At 42.2% G+C, this 21,848-nt stretch overlaps 2 protein-coding genes across 4 annotated transcripts in view; both read right to left on the minus strand.

The window, feature by feature from the left end:
- The window catches only part of Elmod1 (ELMO domain containing 1), a 73,790-nt gene extending 67,277 nt beyond the window's left edge, over positions 1 to 6,513 (minus strand). For all 3 annotated transcript variants that reach the window (XM_004626128.2, XM_023709598.1, XM_023709597.1), the window contains exon 1: positions 6,297 to 6,513. The gene's annotated coding sequence lies outside the window, so the exon portion shown is untranslated. The remainder of the gene's footprint in view (positions 1 to 6,296) is intronic.
- Positions 6,514 to 13,229: 6,716 nt separating this feature from the next.
- Positions 13,230 to 13,696, minus strand: LOC101581855 (ribosomal protein 63, mitochondrial-like). Its single transcript, XM_004626129.2, has one exon. The coding sequence runs from the start codon at positions 13,647 to 13,649 to the stop codon at positions 13,335 to 13,337; it is 315 nt and encodes a 104-aa protein (XP_004626186.1). The 5' UTR covers positions 13,650 to 13,696; the 3' UTR covers positions 13,230 to 13,334.
- Between the last annotated feature and the right edge of the window lie 8,152 nt (positions 13,697 to 21,848).

Genomic DNA, 21,848 nt, shown 5'->3' on the forward strand with positions numbered 1-21,848 from the left:
TAAGATCTACAAGCACATAAAATAAGTAAAAATAAAGATACTAGCAAATAGAAAAAAAAAGATAAAACTTTATTAAAAAAAAAAAGATAGCTCAGCCAACTAAGCATCTGCTTAGGCAAGTGCAGGGACTGGGGTTCCATCCCTGGTACTGTGTGCCACGCTGGCCCGCCTCCAGGGTGCGCTGAGCTGGCCACTAAGCCTGGGCATGATGGATGGCTGAAAACAGGAGGCTCACTATGAGTCTGAGCTGTGTTGTGAGACACTGTACTGAATACATTTTAAAAAAATTGTGGTCCATGTAAGGAAGTCTAAAACAGGGTAAGAAAAATCACCTTCCTACTTTTTCTTTAACTTTGTTTTAAGATAGGTTATCACTGTATCACTGTGTCTAGATTGGCTTTGGACTCTCAGTACTACCTCAGCGTCCTGAATACTGGATAACTAAGGTGTGTATACCACACCCACTCAGAAATTACATCCTGCATTGGCTTCCACATGTACCCCAGATCTCATCTCTGCATCTCACCTGCAAAAGTTAATCAAGAACCTGGTTAGGCTGGGCATGGGAATGAGGCTAAGGCAGGAGGACTCCAAGTCCAGGCTCAATGTAGGCAGCTGCGCAACTTAGAGACCCTGCCTGAAAATAAAAGTAAAAGGGCTGGGGATGTAGCTCAGTGAGAAATCCTTGGGTTCCACCCACAGCAACACAACACAACACAACACAACACAACACAACACAACACAACACTGCCTGGTTACTACCTGTCTCAGAGGAATTGTGTATGTGTAAACCTTCTGGGTCTGGCTCTATTGTTAATGTGTAAGGGAATAATGAGAGAAATAGTTGGCACACTGCAGAGCTTTTAAGCAAAGCCTGCGTAACTCAATCCATCTGTTTTGTAAGTCTTGCTGTTCATTCACCAGTTTCACATGCCGCTGTATACACCTTATACACGAGGCAGAATATGAGGCAAAGAGTCTATGTTACATATATTAAGAAAGGCTTTTAAAATTATGACTAATGCCTACATAATATGCATTTCAATTAAAACATTTTGATAAATATTCATTTTAAAAGATAATTAAATGTCCGACAAACAATTACTTAGATTCTTTGCTAATTCAAGCAGATTCTCAGGCCAAATACTGTGAAATTAAAATTTAAATCGTCTACTAGCATACAAACTCTTTGAAAATCCGGCCTTCAAATTCTGAAGGGTAGAATCTTCTTGCACCTTTTTTAAGGGAAAAAGGATACAATGTAGTTGGATAATTAATTCTAGACACTAACACTTTAAATATTTATAATATCAACTGGTGAAGTAAAAGAGACTTAGAGGACAGAGTTTATGTCATTGATGATGTTTGTTGAAAAAAAAACTCATGACACAGCTATGGGACAAATTATTTTGTCATGAATGAAACCTTCAAACATATGGCAGCTTTTCACCACCTACTAGAACAAAGAAAAATAGAAAGGAGGGTTATAGTAGCTGAAATAAATTCTTATGCTAAGCATTTTAATTAATCAAGTGCTAATCTCAACAATTAAAATGGAAACTATGTTTAAAAACTATGGAAAGAACTTTGTGCAGCCATGAGCTTGTTCAAGCCTGATGTTTGGAAGCAGTTTCATGAGCTCTCCTTAGGCGTTTATAACAATCACCATGCTTTGCACCAAAAATGCAAAAAAGATGAACCTATAAATTATTTCAATTATATATGAAACACACAACTTTTATGACTTGTCTAATTGTATTGAGAATAAAGCTAGTCATTTCTTAGAACTGTAGCAATGTTTTAGATTTATTTTATACACATAGAGATTGAGGTTGGCATAATGTCATAATTTTTTTAGCATACATGTCTCCTGTTTTATAGTATGGAAATGAATATAAAATATGATATGCCTTGTCTATGGTTAGTTTAAGTGAGCTAGAAAAGTACAGATTCTTAGTATGCAAGAACAATAATGTCCTCATAATATTTAAATTCAGAGTATTTACTAAGGACTTACAATGTGAATTGAGCACAGAGATTAATTTGAGGTTCTCTCTGCGCAACAGTCCGCATTAGCTGTTCAACATCACCACAGTAAGCCATGTCTTTATCAAGCCATGCTGGGCTGGAGAGATAGCTTGGCGGTCTATGCACCTGCCTGGCAAGCTCAAAGACCCAGGTTCGATTCCCAGTACCAGAGGCCATGCCGGCCACCAAAACCGGGTATGGTGGTACATGTCTGTAATCTCAGCACTGGGGAGGCTGAAACAGGAGGATCACTATGAGTCTGAGCTTCAGAGTGAGACCTCGTACCAAACAGATGAAAGATAAGAAAAAAATAAACCATGTTGATATGAAACCTTACTGACAATAAAACCTAAGATCTCATCACCTTGAGGTTTTAGCAACTTCAATATATTCTTGATCACTTCTTTCTCATAAACTATCAAAATTATTAAGCAAGACATGTTTGGCAGAACTATTGCTCTGAAGAATAATATAAATATTTAAAAATAGAACTGCTTTAAAGGATAACTAGTTAAAAGAGAGACTAATAAACTACTTCATTATATATTTTTGCATGAGATAAGTCCTACAATATGAGGAACTGTCAAATCTGAAATGGAAATTGAACTACACAGGTGACTATTCAAACATAAGACGCACTTCTGAAAGATGGTCCCTAAGATATCTAGGTTTGTTGACAGCACTCAATCTAGGATGATATTCTATTAGCGGCTGTTGGAGTTTTGCAGTGTTCTCTGTACTGACAGCATTGGGCTGATCTTCAGCTTCCCTGCTGATCAACAGCGACAGTATTTGCTGGGTCTTTACTGACACAAATGTACATGGTGCGGTAGTGCTTTGCAGCTAAAGGCGCTGAGAGCATTCTAGGTACTTTCTGATACTACAAGCATATGGCCATTTTCACAGAGCTCCTTTTATGCAAAACGTGCATTCTTTCCCTCATCAGAATCTGCTTCCTTAAAGATAGCTCAGCCAAATCAGAAGATCATAGCAATTTAAAGTCGTTTCCTACTTAGAGCAACCGATTTGCCAAAAGCCAAAATATCTTTATTTGAGGAATTTGTGCCAGAAACAGCTGAACGTTGATCAGCATCTCAAACATCACATTTAGATATCTACTTTTATTTATCTAAAAGTAACCAAACTTTAAAATTATAGATAGATAGATAGATAGATAGATAGATAGATATTGTGTGTGATTATTTTTTATCCCAGGTAACTACAGCGGTGGTGGAATACTGAGGGCACTCAGGGTATTGGTTAAAAGGAATCAATTGCGTTTCAAAAAGCAAACAATATGCCATCATCCCAGTACCATTTGCCAGTCCCCATGCTTGTCCCTTTGATCCTCCTCTTCCCTTCCTATCAGCTATTTAGAATCTCTCTTCTAGATTCCCTCTCTCACTTCTGTCATTCTCAGCGTGCCACGCTGTCTTATGGGGCCTTCAGGTAAAATATCTTCAACTTCCTGGTGCCCTCCTTTACCTAGAAACCTGAGGCTTTCTTTATTCCTTTCTCGCAGGGGTAAGTTCCCACATCTTATTGGAGTTCAGCCCAGGGGAATTTCTGGGCACCTCAAGCCCACAGGAACTGTCCAGCAGAGTCAGGGCTTCTCCTCTGCCCTCACAGGATCCCCTGCACTCCCCTCCCAGCTCATACTCTGGTGTAATACATTTAGAACTTATGCTGTAACACACACACACACACACCCCTTCTCATCTTGGTACCTCCCACAAAGCCCAGCAAGCAAAAGTATTCAGCTAATACGGACTGAATTGAAGCTACTCACTTTTAAGCATGCTTTATTTTGAACAGCTTAAACCCAACTGAGCTTGCCCCAGATTGTCTGCAGAATGGCATATGATTTCTGATCCACTTTGTTTTCAACTCACAAGTGACCCAAAAAGGAGAGATGAAACATTTCCATTAACTAGGACTGCCAAGAAACACACACACACACACACACACACACACACAAGCAGCTCAGTCTTAACTGAATTTCAGATCAACTAGTAAAAAATATGTTAGCAAAATATGTCTCAAATATTGTGTGGGACATATTTAAATTAAAAACAATGTTCATTATTTATCTGACATTCAGATTTAACTGGGCAGCTGCATCTTTATATGCTAAATCTGGCAACTCTAGTAGTGACTTTAAAAAAACAATCTTCAGAGGCTTCAGGGGAGCTTCCCTACAGCACCTGGAGGTTTGTATCTGAGCTCTGCAAATTTCTCAATTAGCCAGAGCTTATGCCTGCTAGTGCAGCAAGGTTTATTTCTGAGCAGCTCAGTAACATGCTTCAGGAAATGCTCTTCATTATGTAACATTTTCACTTTGCTAATTTCACAGACTTCCTTCCTACTACCATCCATCAATAATTTTAGTACAAAGGGTACTGAGATCTTGGCTCCAAATCACTGGAAAAGCTGATATTCGCCAGAGTTATTAACATGGTTGAATTAAGTCTTGGCTTTACATAATAATTAACAATTTCTGAAACTTTCCCATTTTCAATTAAATGGACAAGACCCACTAAGGAAAAGAAGTCAATCTCCCATTTGGTATTCTTTTCTTCATCCCCCAAGCACGGCAATATGCAGTCTCCTCACTAACAGACTGGGAGAAACAGCCTGGCATGCGGAGGAGGAGCCTATGATGTAACTGCAGTAGGTCTTTGTTGGAGGAGCCTTCCCCAAACGTGAAACACGGGTACACTAAGGCTCTTCAGCTTCAACTATGCACAGGCTGGCAAGAGAAAAGAGTTGCTTCCTCCATCCTCCTGTGAGGGCAGGCTTGAAATTTTGGTCAACAAATGAATTCTTCACAGATCTCTTAGATTCCACACCTGTCTCACCAAAAGGGGAGGAGGCAGACCTCTGAAAAGGGGTATCCTGTCAGAGTGCTGACTCCTGCGTGTGCGCCCATTTACAGATTAACAGTGGTGGAGCCATGGGAATTACGAACCAAAGTGGAAGGACAGATGCCTGAGCCTGTTCCAATCCTAAAAGTTTCCTACAATATTGGGCTCTTCCTCCCCCATGTCTTGCAGAGAAGGCGTTCATTTCTTATTCTAATGAAAGACATTAAGGAGAGAAAAATACCTCCCAATGGACCGGGATACAAGCATTTGCATTTGCAAACATTTCAACTAGACTGACCTCAGAGAGAACTTCGAGGGAAAAAATGACTAAGGCTGTTATAACTACATGTCACCATAAGAAGCGAATTGTTTAAGACATTTATCCAAATGTAAGGACACTACCTGCTTTCCAGCATATTGGCAGCACTAGAATGCTTGTCAAGTGACCGACACAACACGCATATACTGCAGAGATGCAGAACAATGCCTGGATGCCTGCCCAAAAATCGGTCTCTCAAAATGACAGTCAATTTATGGTACCAGCTGAATGCTCAGTGGGGTTAGCAATGTCTTTTTCCTATTGGTGGAGGAAAGGGTGAAATTTGGAAAGCTCAAGACCGGGGTTGGTGCTTCCACCTACTTGTGTAGAGTAGATAAGGCTGACAAACACATTCACTAAACTTGATCCGAAGCAAGGGAGTCTTTGAGGTCGTTTCTGAAATATTCATAAGGTGTGTTACCGGACTCGCCACTTAAGAGGCTGAGCAGAAACACTGTGCGTAGAAGCTAACGCCCACAGTTGAGGGGGTAAAAGCCACTTGGACGAACTGCTCAGCCCACCACCCGCCACGGTTCTGCTCTGGCCAGCGCGGTCGTCGCTCCCCACTCTCCCTCCAAGTTCGCAGCGTCCCAGCAGCTGCAGGAGGCGCCAGCCTCACTCCCCAGCCCGCCCCTCCGGCGTGGAAGCGCGGCGGCCCCCAATTCGGACGCCGCACCGCGCTGGGGACCGCAGGGAAGGTCTTTTGGGACCTGACCCGTCCCCGTGCGCCAGCCAGGCAGCCCTGGCCCCGCACCTGCACCCGCACCTGCGCTGGCCTCGGCTCGGAATCCCTTCCCGCACGGCGTTCTCCAGTCGCCAGGCGCCCTGGTCCCAGGCCGCGCTGCACCAGCTCCCCGCGCCGACCTGTAGCTTCCCGGGAGCTCACGTCGGGGAGGGCGGCGTGGCCGGGACCCCAGAGCCCGGGCGCCCAGGTGAAGCGCACTTGCCCCCGCGCCGCCCTCGGCCCCAGCCCCTCGCGCCTCTGCAGCACCCTGACAGCGCAGCGCGCGCCCACGTCCCCGCCGCCCCCTTCCCCCTCCCCCGGGCATCGGCCTCGCCGCTTGGCTCCCCGGGGTCGCCCTCACCTGGCGCGGGCGGCGCGGGTGGCGCGGGTCAGCAGCTCTGGACTCGCAGCAGCGCGGTCTCCATCCCGGTTCCGCGCACGCTCGGGCCACGCGCTGGGCGGCGGCGGTCGGCGAGGTGGGTCCTCCGGGAATCTGCGTCCCGCCGGGCAGCTGCTGGGGTGCACCCTGGGCGGCTGGCTGCGCGGAGGCGACGGGGAGCGGACAGGCAGGCGCGCGGAGGTTTCCCGGGGAGCGCGGCGGCGGCGACTGCGCATGCCCAGTCCAGCGGCCCCAGGCGCGGGCGCGGGTGCGGGCGCGGGCGCGGTGCGGGGGTGGGGGCGGGGAGAGCGAGCGAGGCTCCAAGCCCGCAAGGTTCCGCAGGGAAAGGGTTAAATCTGCGGACCTGGCCGCGGTGGGCCGTGGCAGGGAGCTGGCTGGGGGGGCCTGGTTAACTGCGCCAGGTTGACCCCAACCCCGCCCTCGGGGGCGCCCGTCTGGGAGATGGTGGGGTGCCTTTAGAGTCGGGGCCCTCCCCAGAAAATTTCCCCAAAGTCTGGAGTTTGCATTTAGTTCAGCTTCAACCTTGCCATCTCATCTACCAAGAGCAACACCCCCAGCCTAGCCACCCCACCCTTGCCTCTTTCCTGGGCCCAGAGACCTGCCAGGCAGTCTCTTCCTCTCCTGGCCCCTGGGCTGCTCGGGTCCAGTTGTCAAAGAGCCAGCTGTTTAATTAGGTGTCACGGAGGGACCTTGTCAACCCTCCCAGGTCCATACCTGCGACTCAACCAGTGCTGCCGAAAGAGTACCTCAACCTGGGTTAATTATAATGGGATGAATTACAGATGCTGGGGTCCGTCTGAGGCGCTTTTGGGCAGCCTTTGCTGTCCTTTCAGAGCAAGCAAGAGACTGGCCCCGAGTTGCCCTGCTGTTCTTGGAGTGAAGGTTGGGGACTGACTGCGAGGCCTGTGACTGTCTTCGTGGTGGATTTCTTGTATGATGAAGAATGTCTTCATAGCTAACCAAAAAAGCTTCCTACATTAGAGGCAGTATAGGGTTGAGGAAAGAGGTCAGGGTCTGAAGTTGACATTGATTTCAGGTTATTTAGCCCTCCTGCACCTGCGTCTCCTCAAGAAGGAAGGTACTTTGTACCAGTTGTAACCAAGAGCAGTCCTGGTAGCATGCACCTGTCACATAGTAGGTGTTCGTTGAATTCAAGCTTCTGTGGTTCCACCTCCACTATTGTTTTTATGAAAGGTTGAGTTAGTAATAATACCTAAATAGTGAGCCTTTATTGTGTTGCCCTTTCATGTTAAGTAACTTCAAAGCCATAATGTTGCTGTGTTTTTACCATTATAAAAGCATTAGCTGGCCTGGCGTGGTGGTGTATGCCTGTAATCCCAGCACTTGGGAGGCTAAGGCAGGAAGATCACCATGAGTTGAGGCCCAGCTTTGACTACACAGTGTTCAAGGCTAGCCTGAACTAGATGGACCCTGTCTCAGGAAGAGCAAAACAAAATAAAACCAAAAATCCTCCCTAAGGGCACTGACCACCATTTACATGCTTTTTGACTCTCAAGTTTCTTCATACTTTCATGACTTGGAAAAAGCTAGTCCAAGTAGGGGCAGGGAGAACTTTCTCATTAGATTCATAAACGACAGCTTTTTTCCATGTGGCCAAAATCTGCAATCTTTTAAAAGTAATTTAACTTGAGTCCTCCAGTGGTAATTTAGGTAATACATCATTGTAACAAGAGGAAATACACTTTTACCGCCCACGGATTATGGTATTAACTTTCCGTTTTTTTCTTGTTTTGTGTATTTAGTACAGCGTCTACAGGGTCTCACTACATAGATCGTACTTCTGTTGATCCTCCTGTTTTCAGCCTCTCCAGCACTGGGATTACAGGCTTGTGCCACCACTCCTGGTCTGGGTGGCTGGCTCAGCTCACCCAGGGGAAGGGCGGCATAGCATGTGGTGACAGGAAAGGAATCCGGTCCCTGTGCTTGCCAGGCAGGCATTGAGTCCACTGAGCTCGGCCCTGGTGTTAACTTTCAAAATATTAAACTTTAAATTATTTGCCATATATGTTTTTGTAATATCCCTGTTGATGTGTTCTACTGTGGAGTATCCCTCTCTCTATGCCAGTTCTTGAAGTGGTAACTCACTCTGCAAGCTGAAATGGCACCTTTTCTGAATACTTACCTCAGTCTCCAAGGCACAGGCAATTCTGCCACAGTGCACACTGCTAATACAGCACTTATCACAGTCTATTACTGTTGTTCAAGCCACATAAAGCTACTTACTGAGCACCTGTTTATGTGCAGACACTATCCTATGTGTTGTTTGCAAAACGACAACAAACAGGACAGACAAACTTCTGGCCTCATAGAATTTACAATCTAGTTAGAAAGGACAGGCAACAAACACCTAAAGTAGAATTAATCACCAAGCACAGAGGTCAAGGATTGTTTGTCTTTCTCTTATCTATCAAATTATTCTTTGATAGAGTCTGGACTCATTTTGCAAGAAACATCAATAAAAATATTACTATTGGTCCTAGACCGACCAAATTGTGTGGACATGGACCTCTGCTTGTTTGTTTCCAAGCCAATAATTTTTGCTCCTTCTCCTTGATTCCCTCAGCTAAAACTGTCCTAAAGTGGAGTCACTCTATATACATACCTACCACCTGGTGAATGCAAGGCAATATGGCTGGGACGGATTCTACACGAAATTATATCCTCTCTCTAACCTTAGGTAACAGCATTCCGCCAATGATCAGAGTCTACTTGGATTCCCATATCTCCTGCATCCCAAACAGTTCTTCCAGTATCTTGCCTCGTATCGTCTGAGTATGAGGCAGACTTGGCGATACTTAGAACCAACTTTTCCAAAGAATATTTGCAAGCATGTGTTTCATAACAAGCAGCATAACTTGTTCAATGTGAGCAATTTCAGGGCCAGGTCTCATTCCTGCTTTTATCATAGAACTTAGCAGATGACAGTGTGTAATAGATTCTCAACAGAAGTCATGAAGTGAGTGAATGAATGTATGTAGGTTCTTAACTCTGTTTATTTCCTCAGATAATAAGGGTGTTTTGTTTGTTTGTTTTTTCCTGGTTGGTTTTCCTACTAATCCTAAAATGGGATTCACTAGGATATTGGCTCAATTTTACCCTTTCTTTCTGTGATAATTTCCTGCCAGTCACAAATTAACATATTTCCTTATTTCTGGGTTCTGAATTATTTTTGAATAACAAATTAAAGTATAATCAGCAGAGAAGGGGGTTGAAGAAAGAGATCGTGTAACGTGGCATTTACAAAGAATAAGAATCCACAGAGGAGGATGTTACGTCCAAAGCTACATAGGGAGATCTGAAGAGGAGGGAGAACAGGTAGGAGCTGCTAGCTCTTTCATCTATGGAAGACTGAGCATTGGTTCATTATAAGTGACGCAGAACTTGGATCTTTTCCAGATAGGTGGACATACTTCCTCGTTCAGGACATCTCCTGAACATCATCCTTAGGAATTTATTTGAATAAAAATGTCTCCACCCAGATGTTTCTTTCCTTAGCAAGGCTAGATTGAGCCATGGGCAATAGGAATTTCCTGTCTGGATCATTCTGGGGGTGGGTGGAATTCATAGCCCACTTATTTGGTTTTTATCTGGCTCTGGTTTAAATCACAATGCTTCAAGCCAGAGATAGACTAAAGCCAGAGCTAGATATTGGAGAATGGTAGTAAGAAAGCATTCTCTGGTGTTTTAGCTTGATAATAATACTAAAAAAGAAGCCTTTACATATAAGTGCTAGGCATTATCTTTTTGCTTCATTGTTGTGTAAAATTTGTACATCAATGTAAGGACATACTGCTTTCTAAGGTATTTTATAGACCCATGTATTTCTGAGTGTAAAACTGAAATGGCAGTTGGACTCAACGTACTTATTAGTATCTCTAGGGATAAAATCGTGAGATTTAATCATTATGTTAGAGAACAATTTAAACCAAATCAACTAGGGCTGAGGAGATAGTTCAGCAGCATAAGCACCTACCTGGCATGCACAAGGTCCCAAATTAGATCCCTGGTACCACACACACGCGCACACACACACACACACACACACACACAAAGTACTTAAACCAAAGAAACTAAAACTCTTAGACATACTGCTGTACCAGTTCTTAAATTGTGATCTAAAGATAAGATTTTTCAATAATGTAAAAAGTGAATGAAAATGTCGTTCATTTAGTTATTTATGGAGCACCCAGTTGACACAAGGTGCTGCTGGAAACTGTAGATACACAGGGAGACGAGGCAACGTTGGTAATTTTGAGGAACTCATATTTAGATAGAAACATAAGCAGGTGCACCCCCATACACGCACACTATAAGGGATGTTTCTCAAAGCTTGCTGCTTTCTAGTACAGAATTGAATCTGAATTAAGACCCCTCTTCTCCCCTCTGAACTGTTTACACTCCTCTGTGCATTGTTTTTTTATGGTGTCCTTCTCTCATAATAATAAAGTTTGAAAACGGTGAGTCCTTGTCCATTGGTCCCAATTCCTCCACAGAAAGTCGATGAAGTTTAATCACTAAAAAATGACTTATTTCGAAGAATCTAACAGCAAGAAACTGATATCAGACCACAGGGAATATTTTGTGACTGACACTGCATTTGAGGTTCCTACTGAGAAATTTTAATGGGCCGATCCTGTTTTCACCTTTATAGATGGGAAGGTTCTGGAAGAGGTGTTAACGTTGATACCCCGGGCATACCTCTGGAGGCAGGTCTTCCACCAGAATTTATCTATTTACTTATATGTCTATTTTTCACTGTCCAGTTCAGGCTGGCCTTGAACTCCCAGCAGTCCTTCTGCCTCGGCCTCCTAAATACTGGGACTACAGGCATGCACCACCATACCTAGCTCCAGAATTTATATTTAAATCTTCATCTTCAAAGGTATGAAGTTCAGTCAAATTTTGTAAATGGCAGAAAGCTTAGGTTTCTATAAGCCTATGAAAGTCAGGTTAAAGATCAAATTAAGAAGCTAAAATTGATGGAAGTGAAAACCTTTTAATGAAACTTCGTAATGGCAAGATGGCTGTCTTTATGCCAAGATAAACTGTCAGGAAAATGCAAAATACAGTGTACATAAAATTATTCAGCCTGGGCAGCAAATTAAAAAGTCTATTGAAAAAGAAGTAAACATATGTGACCTAAAATTATACAAAACTAGATGGGAATATTTCTCACCTTGTAAGTGATGTGAGATTTAACATGGTTGGCTGTTACATTATTTCCTTTAATAGTAAAAAACCTAGCCTGTTATTTAGATCTCAGCAGTGGAGTTAAGGCAGCTCCTGTGCACTAAACATTTTAACTGCTCATTGGTGCTCCTAAGTCTGAGGTTATCCTCAACACTGTTTGAGCAGTGAATTTTGCTATCATGGTGAATGACATCCTCCAAGACTGCTGGAAACTGGAGTTTCTGGTCCCTCTGATGGCTCAAGTTAAAGGAATCTATGTCTAGAGCTCTCAAAATATATTCAGTGCCATCCAACTCCCTCTTACGTCAGTCCCTGACTTGAAGGATAAAGTTGAGAAGATAAATTATGGCTGGCTGGCAAAGAAAGAGTTCTTTCTTTTTATCCATTAGGGAAATAAATCTCCATCCTGGAGAAGGAGGCACATCTTATTATTGGGAAGAAAATGTGTATCCATTTGGGAAAAAGCAAAGCAGAAAAGAGGGGTAGGAGAATCAGTAATCAGTAATGCAATCTATTCTTGTTTCAGGAATACGTACCCAGATAGCTGGCTGCACAGTTCTGATTTTATGTTTACTTTTCATTAACATAATGCCTGTTTCTCAGGCTATGACGTTAGTCATAGTAAACCTGTTAGTAGACTTTACTGTATTATCTTGAGCATAATCTCTATGGTCAAAGAATGCAGATATATTGAAAAATTTGGGGGTCTGCGAGATAGCTCAGCAGACTAAGTGCCTACTTAGGTAAGCGCAGGGACTGGCTTTGATCCCCAGCACCACATGCCACACCAGCCCTTCCCCGGCATGCTGAGCTGGGCACCAAGACCGGGCATGGTGGCCTATGTCTGTGATCCCAACACCAGAGAGGCTGGAAACAGGAGGATCACTATGAGTCTGGGCTGTGTAGTGAGACCCTGAGCCAAATATATAAATTAAAAAGAAAGAAAAAGAAAAATTTGGGGGCCAGGGATATAACTCTGTGGCAGGACACCTGCCTGGCAGGTGTGAGATCCTAAGTTCAATTCCAAGTACAAAAAGAAAAAACAAACAAGCACAGAGGGATGGACATAGTGGCTTCTCACGGATTCTTTCCAACCTTGAAATGTTGGGTGTTGGGGGCTTAGCTTAGCAGTGTAGCACCTGCCTGGCAAGCACAAGGTCTCGAGTTTGATCCCCAGTCCCTGAAAAGAAAGAAAAATTTAAATTAGCTACTCAGTTATTTAAGAGAATTCTGGTGAATATTTAATTCATCATCATAATAAAAAAATAATTATAATAATAGAGACCAAAATCTCAGGCAAAATAATATTTTTAAAATGATATGATCACATTAAACTAATGAAAGGACACAATGGAATCATTCTAACAATATTCTGTATGCATTACAACATATTTGCTAGTGACTTACTCAATTATATATTGAGAATTTATGGGATTGTTTTATTAAAAATATTTTTTTTTTCAATTCCAATACATAACTTTATTTCACTTAAATGTCCACTGCAGGAGTCAGACCTCAGAAGGAAATGCTATTTTAATAGTATGTTGAGCTGGAAAAACTTGTATTTCTATGTAAATTTAGACAACTAGTTCTGTAAAGTACTACTGCACGACAAAGCTTCCATCAAGGACTCATGCTTAAACCAAAGTCCCGGAATCAGGTTTATTGCAACCTTCAAGATACCTTTCGTGTCCTTTGACTCCAGGAAACTCCCGATATCATTTTATGAAGTTGAGATTTTCAGCTCCTGGGCCAGGTGTCTCTCCGGTCGAAGGGCAAGGTTCGGGGTCAGGACCACTTCCTGGTGACGTTGAGATGGTCCAGCTGGTCCGCGGCGAACCTGTGCGGGGGGAACTTGGCCGCGCGGGCCGCCTTGATGGCCTCGAAGGCCCGCGCCCTGCGCTCGGCGGCGTGGCCATACTCCTGCTCGGCGCTCATGTACGGCATGCTCAGCCAGTACTGGTTCTCCGCCTCTATCTCCAGGCGGCGGATCATGTTCTGCTTCGCCGCCTGCTCGGAAACGTACCGCGGCCGCCGCCGGTGCTTCCCGATCCACTGCCGGCCTGGGATGCGCCCGCGGCGGAGGACCGCGGTGAGGAGCATGGTTCCAGGCCCTCAACAGAAAACCCACAGCACGCCAACGGACTGCAGACGCGTTAAAAATATTTTTAATGGAAGATCTACAATCATAATTCACATGAGCATTGTAGCATTTGACTTCATATTAAATGTTCTATTTATTTCACAATAAACATGCAATATAAAGGTTTATTCATTTCTTTAGAAAAGAAGTTTTTCATTTTTTATTTCACAACAGAAGAAGTTTGATTCTTTTTAACATCTGTGTTAATAGATGTTGAATCAATTTCAGTGAAACAACATTGAAGACCAAGTTTTGTTATAAATGGTGATGCTTTACATTTCTCTTTTCCTCAGAGACTTCCAGGTGGTAGAAAGAAAAGAAAATAGAATAAAGAAAGTAGATTGTTTTCTCTGATATTTGTTTGAGGAGAAAAATTTGATTTATGTTTTTTCTTAAATTTATGTAAAGATTTTTAAATATGTTCACTTGTTTAAATAATACATTATAGTATAGGTACCACAAAAATCCTATACTAACAGCAAAAAGGTCATACTTGTCATAATTATTTTCGTAAGTCCAAAGCATCATGATTTTCCTCTATTTTTGAAGCTATGAGGTAGTAGTATATTTTGAATGACAAAAGATGGGTACATGGATTGATAAGGGACAGATAAGTGAATAAACAAGTGGATTAAGACAGAGAGGAAGCAAGCACCTGATTAGGCAAGCTTAGGCAAGCACAGGGACCATGGTTCATTTCCTGGCGCCACATGCTGTGCCAGCCCCGCCCTCAGGGTGGGCTGAGAAGGCCACACACACACACACACACACACACGCAGAAATAAAGCAAAATAAAAAATAAATTCTGGGGCCCAGTGAGATAGCTCAGTGGTCTAAAGCACCTGCTCAGACGAGACAGAGAGGAAGGAAGGAATGCATAACATAACCAGCACATGGATGACTTTCATTTGTTCAAAATATTCTGACAGTAGATTTCAAATATTTTTTTAGTTGTCTGATTGTGTTTCAGACAGTGTCTTGATTTTTGATATATACATGGAAATACTTCTACTGATTTAACATGCAAGGTAAAATAAAGATTTCGGTGACATCCTAGCTCCAGTTAATGTCTTTTTGAGTGCTGTGTTCTGATAAGTACTGGCAATCTGAAGACACACAATGTGGAGCCTGTCCTCAAGAAATTCACAGTTCACAGAAATTGTCACTAAGACTGAAATTCAAGGCAAAAGTTTGTGTTGTATGCTAGAGAGATGGACAACTTTCCGACAGGCCTCCATGGGAAGGAGAGTGTATGATCAGGCTTCCTTTGTTACATCTACCAATTTCCTGCATGCAATAAAAATGCTCTGCCCAGGTGTAGCGGCACATGCCCTTAATGCTACCTATTTAGGAGGATAAGGCAGAAAATCAGCCTGGACGACTTAGGAAGACTCTGTCTTAAAATAAAAAATAACGCACTGGGCCATAGGTCACAGGTGGAATGTTCTCCTTATAACATGCGTCAGGTTCTAGCTTGATACCCCAGTACCAAACAAACAAACAAGCAAAACAAAAAAGAAAGAAAAAATAAATCCACAAAGAACATATCAAAGTCCAACACTAATTCATGATAAAAAAAAATCCTACAGAAAATTGAATAGATGGTCTTTATCTCAATTTGATAAGAGCTATCCATAACAAATCAACAACCAACACCATACTAAATGGTCAAAACCAGCAAGCTTTAATTCTGAAGTCAGAAAAAAGACAAAGATGCCCCACTACTCCTATTCAATATAGTTCTGGAAATATTAGCTATTAGACAAGAGAGAGAAATAAAAGGAATAAGAATAGGAAAGGAAGAAGTGAAATTATCTATATGTTAATGGCATGAAACTCTACATATAAGATCCCAAAACTCCACCAACGTGGCTTCTTGATTTAATAACCAAATTCAGTAGCATAACAAGATACAAAGTCAACCCTCAAAAATCAATAGCTTTCCTATACACAAAAACAAGCTCAGTGAAGGAAAAATTAGGGAGATATATCTTTAAAAATAGCATTAAGGAAAATGAAATTCTTAGGACTCAATCTAATGAAGGAAGTAGAAGACCTTTACACCGCAAACTAAAGTACTCTGGGGAAGGAAATTAAAGAGTGTGTCAGAAAGTGGAAGTCGACCCTTTGGTCTTGTGTAGGCAGATCCAATATAGAGAGAGTGGCCATACTTCCAAAACTGTTATATAGATTTAATGCAATCCAGGTAAACATACCAATAGAATATCTCACAGAACTAGGGAAAACATCCCTAAAATTCATTTGAAACCAGAAGAGACCTAGAATAGCAAAAGCAATTTTGGGCAGTGAAGGCAAATCAGGGTGTATCACTATCCCCAACTTGAAATTATACTGTAAAGGTACTGGGATAAAAGCATCATGGTACTGGCAAAAATTTAAGAAAATGAAAAACCTGAGGATCAGTGGATCGGAACAGAAGATGCAGAAACAACTCCAAGCACATTCAGGTACCTTCTGTTTGAACAAGGGGCCAAACACCTCAGGACTCAATCTAACTGGAAGAGAGATAGCTGCTTTCGTAAGTGGGGCTGGGACAATTGGCTTTCCACATGCTGAAAATTGAACCGAGGCCCAGGTGTCTTACCATGAAACAAACTAAAATTGAAGTGGATCAAAGATCTAAATGTTCAGACAGGAGCACTTAACCTGCCAGAAACTAGAATAAGTGAAAGTCTGTAGGCCAAGACTTTAGGAACAAAGCCCTGATCACTGACAGTACTACAGATAAGCAACATTTGGGATCATATAAAATTAAAAAGCTGCTGTATAGCAAAAGAAGCCACCAGCAGAGTAAAGAGACAACCCACATATGGAAAAAATTTTTAGCAGTTACTCCTCATACAAAGGACTAACATCTAGAATGTATTTAAAATAAAAAATCAGACTCTCCCACATTTAAAGACTCAACCCAAAAATGAACAGCTGAAATGAATAGACATTTCTAAGATTAAGAAATAGAAACAGCAAGCAAATATATGAAAAAAAAAGGGGGGGATTGGGACCGGGAATATATTTCCATGGAACAAGTGCCTGCCTGGCAAGGGAAAGTCCTGAGTTTAATTCCTGGTACCCACTCTCCAAAACAGATGTATATGAAAGAATATTCAACATCACCGGTCATTCAAAAAATGCAAATTAAAACAGCGCTGAGATTCCATCTCACCCCAGAAAGAATGGCTATCATCAAGAAAAGAACCAATAACAAATTCTAGTAAGGCTATGGGATAGAAGAAACCTTCTCCGCTGTTAGTGGGAGTGCAAAGTGGTGCAATTGCTATGGCAGTCCATGTGGAGATGCCTCAACAAAGGAAGACGAGAGGTTGCATTTGACCCAGCTATTCCCCTTCTGGGTCTCTTTCAAAAAGAAGTGAAAGCGTGGTAGCATGGCAATATATGCCCACCACATTTAGAGTGGTACAGTTTGTGATAGCTAAATCTTAGAAATAGTCCAGATGCTCATCAAAAGATGAATGGATAAGGACTGGCCAAATAGCTCAGCAGAGTAAAGTTCCTGCAAGCAGGTAGAGGGGCCCGACGTTTGATCCCCAGGCCTGCCATCCTGGCCCTGCCCCCAGGGCATGCTGAAACTGCCATTGAGACTGGATGTGGTGGCACATGCCTGTAATCCCAGCTTTTAGGAGGCTGTCAACAGGCAGATCACTACATGTCTGATCTTAGTAGTGAGACCCTGAACACCCTGCAGACCCTTCCCTAAAATACAAAAACAAACAAACAAATAAAAAAACCATTGTTTGTCTTGTGTGAGAAACCCAAAGGGTAAAGGAGGAGCATAATAGGGTTGGATATAGGGGAAATTGGAAGAACATGTTCAGATGGGAAGGGCAATAAGGGACGAGGGAGGAAAGGAAGGGAAAAGGAAAGAGACTAGAAGGAAAAAGTGGAAACAAAGCTTTGTAAATGGGGAGGGAATAAGAGTTGAAAGGAGGGGAGAAGAATAGGAAAAAAATTAAAACCTATTATGTACAGGTACAAATTCCTTATGATGAATATGATCAACAGGTATGACAAATATGTATTAATAGAAAATAAAGTTAAAACAGTTGGTTAATAAAATAAAACAAAACCCAAAGAGCTTGTCACTACTAGTTCCGTTACACGTAGTGGCCCTGGCCTATTTCTCCTGTGGTGCAGGCACATAGGTCTGAGCTGTATGTTTTGTAGCATCACGTATTTAAGCGTATTAATCATAAGATGGAGCAGCCCTGAGAGATGTGCCTTTGGAACTGTGATTTTCAGCCTTGAAATCCCACACTACAGCTGTTCTTGGAGTACCTGTTCGTTTTGTTGTTACTATAGACAAGTGTTTGTTTTACGAAGTGCGTACAATAACACTGAGTATGAATTCACAATCATTATCTTCTTTCACTAGGATTCAACCAACATTCTTTAAGTGTTCATTGTAAACAAGGCACATTTTTAGGGGAGAACGTATACATTTTAGTCTTAAAACTTAGTTGTAGTCTAAGGACAATAATATAAAAGATGATAAGTAGCGCACACTTACAGGTGCTCTTGCTATGTGGCGGCACTGTCCGAAGGACTTTACATGTCACCTCAGCCAAAGTGCTATGAGGAGCTGCTCTCTGCTCAGGAGGCCCCAGAGCTATCTCAAGGCAAGATCCTTTAATTAAAAATAGAAAGTGATCTTTCTTTGTTTCATTTTTGAAAGAGAATAAAACAGTTAAAAAAAACAAAAGAAAGAAAATAAGAAAGAGTATTAGAAACTGTACAGAGGGCCAGGGAGATGGCTCAATAGAATAAGCACCTGCCTGGCAAGTGCAAGGTCCTGAGTTCAATACCCAGTACCGAAAAAAAAAGTGCTATGAGGGATGTCCTAAGTCTCTGCCTTGTCTTCTGTTGATGTGGGAATAAAAACAGGAGGATGAGTTGCCTAGGGCCAGTAGAGAAAGGACCACTACAGATGACAGGAGGGCAAAAGCTTTCAAAAGCAGAGAAGGAACGATAAGAACTTTGGAGGCCTAGCAGCCCCTGGAAGGAGAACGAATGCATCTTTTTTAAATTTATAAGACCTATTCTTTTATGAAGCTAAAACATATGCTTTAGTTAAGTAGAATTCAACTGTATGCGCTCTATTCTGTCTTCTGGAGGAAGCCAGGAAGAGCCACTCACCCAACCTCCTACAGGAAGAGCTCCTGTTCTGTTTAAGGCAGCTTGTTACACTGTGTCTCCACTTTCAGTCTTTTTTTTTTTTTTCTGACTGGGAATCAAATCCTGGACCTTGCACTTGCCAAGCGCTTGTGCGGCTGAGCTATATCCCTGGCCCATCTATGCTCTACTCTGTTCTTATCCCTTGACCAAAGTTCCAAGTGACTTAAGTCTTTCATATACAAAGGTAGCAAGTATCCTGAAATTAAAAGTAGGAGGATCCAGGAGAAAAACAGAAACTACAAAGTAATGCCATTATTCTTTTAGCATCCCAGGGTGGAGTGAGCTTCAGGAAAGAAGCGCGCTATAGAAATACCCACAGAGGCTTTTGTTGTAAAGCCAGAAAACCCACTAGAAGAGTTGCTACCTTGGTAGCAAACATGAGGGACCATAACTTTGTGGTATGTTGAAACACGAACTAAAGGCATTTTCTTTTGAGAGTGGAGAACTTGATGAGAAATTGCTAGTACACTTCATTCTGTAAGCAATGCTGTCAAAAATCTGGATTGTGTGTGTGCCAGTTGAAGCTGGTTTTGTTGAATCACCGGGGTAAATGCTTCCCAAATGAACATGCCAGGACATCGCCTAGGCCTCCTGACTCAGAAGCCGTGGGGAGCGAGGCTCAGGATTGAGTACGTTTTAAAAGTTCCCCAGGTGATCCTAACGCACACAGCTGAACAAGAACCCCAGGAAGTGCGCCAACTTCTCTAAAAGCGGCAACTAAAGCTCATTTGTTTCATTTTCTTTTTATTCCTACACTAAAATAATAAAATGTATCTGTATCTCAAGCTGAGCTTTCTGAACAGACCTATCCTCGTTAACCTACGCTGCAGTTATTTCCTTTCTTCGCCTATGTAAAATTAGTGTGTCACTAGCACGACACCGAGAACATTTAATAGGGACTCTGCAGAGAGAAGCAAGAGTGTCACCTTGCTCCAGATACGTGCCACCTTTTGTCATTAACATTTATTAAGCAGCGATAGGCACAGGGCTGTAAGAAACCAAGCCAACTCACTTACAAGGCAAAATGATGCAGCAGACAAAGATGGAGAGAAAGCCTTAAACCAAAATATTTTTAGAGTAACAGTCAGTATTGATAGGGCCTTACTTTATGTCAAGCCTTATTCAGAACTCTTTATTCATATTTTATCACATTATCTTTATAGTAGCCTTGAAGCTGGGTTCTGTTATTATTCCTACTTATGTACAAGTGAGGAACTAAAGGCAGAGAGAGAGAGATCAAGATTATAGATCTAGTAATAACGGAGGGGGCTGGCCAGGAAGCCCACATCTTAACTCCGTGTGCTATGGCTTCTCAAGGCCATACTAGTTGACTGTTACTCGGTGACAGGGAATGGAACATACACATTTTATTCTGCTTTTGTGTCTCACTAGGGTGATCAAAAGCAGTCCTACACATGGAGGAAATTGGAGTGTATTTTCAAGAGGAGGCAAGGAACAGTGGATACCTCCCTCGCCAAGGGACCACACGCACTCCTTCATCTTTTGCGCATCTTCCTATCCTTTGATCTGTTCCTGTTTCTTTCTTCCTCCTGTCATATGATAGTCAGAAATTCTCCAAAGAAGAGATGGAAACTCTGTTTGGTATACTGAATAGATTCTTGGCTCTTGTCACAGAAAAAGAACTTCAGGATGTGTCCATGAGAGGCATAGACAGATTTTACAAGGAAGGGCTAAAGAAACACACAAGAACTCCAAGACCTAGTTCTCAGGAGAGAGGAGAGGTGCACAGTGGTCTGGGGCAGAATATATTTTAGGCAATGGCCTAAAAATATTCTTTGAACCCTTTGAATCTGTTTCTTCATCTTAATGTCAGGTTATTACCCTTTACTTTATCCTCTGGGTTAGTGCACGGATTTATGGTACCTTTTAAAGATTTGGAAGGAAGGAAAGAAGAATGAAAGAAAGAAGAGAAAGGAAAGACAGAAAGAGAGGGAGGAAGAGAGAGAGAGAGAGAGAGAGAGAGAGAGAGAGAGAGAGAGAGAGAGAGAGAAACAGGCTGGTGAGCCCAGAGAATACAAGCAAGCCTAGGGAATATATATGGAATATAACTATTGATATCTTAGTGTAATTTTACTTGTGTCCTGAAGTCAGTGTTCTTTCTTTTTGTATTTTTAAAACAGAGTACAAATTAGAATTAAAACAGAAAAAATTGCAAGTGATACAGAATTTCACTTAACAAAATAATATGAATTTCATAGTATTTGTTGTAATACATAGTGTTGTCTTCCAAACCATTATTCATATTATCAGATATATGTATGTAAAATTGGAAGAAGAAAGAAAAAAGAAAAAATATATAAGAAATTAAGGGGCCAACAAGATAGCTCAGCAGTCTAAAGTTCCTGCTTAGGCAAAGTTAGACAAGCGCAGTGACTATGGTTCAGTCCCCTGTACCACATGTTGCACCAGCTCCACGCCCAAGGTAGGCTGAACCAACCACAAAAAATAAGATTAAATAAAATAAATAAAATCAAAAATAGGAAGAGAAAAAGTATAAACAATGGAAAAAAGGAGACAAAACATATTATCTGCTCCTTTCTATAGACCAGCAGAAATGCTCAGTACAGTTGTCCAAACTGTCCTACTTACATACCTAGATAAATCTCTTTTCCCCACTCCCTCTCGTGTCTTTCTCCAGAGTTCTTACAATTTTTTTTTCTTTTAATGTTTTATTTCTTTGGTACAGAGTCTTGCTATGCAGCTCAGATTCATAGTGTCTGAATCCTGTCGCAGCCTCCCCAGCTCTGGGATTACAGGCATGTACCACCATACCCAGTTTTGGTGGCCTGCACAGTGTGCCTGGGGTCCCAGGGCTGGCACAGCATGCTGTACTGGGGATCAAACACAGATCCTTGTGCTTGCCAAGCAGGCGGTTAGACCACTGAGCTATCTCCCCAGTCCAGTTACTGTGCTCTTAAAAGTAAAAT

Source organism: Octodon degus, unplaced genomic scaffold, assembly GCF_000260255.1.
Source record: "Octodon degus isolate 3935 unplaced genomic scaffold, OctDeg1.0 scaffold00012, whole genome shotgun sequence".
NCBI classification, from domain to species: Eukaryota; Metazoa; Chordata; class Mammalia; order Rodentia; family Octodontidae; genus Octodon; species Octodon degus.

Excerpts from the sequence above, each read along its gene's own strand:
- LOC101581855 (XM_004626129.2), bottom strand. The coding sequence starts at position 13,649 with ATGCTCCTCACCGCGGTCCTCCGCCGCGGGCGCATCCCAGGCCGGCAG.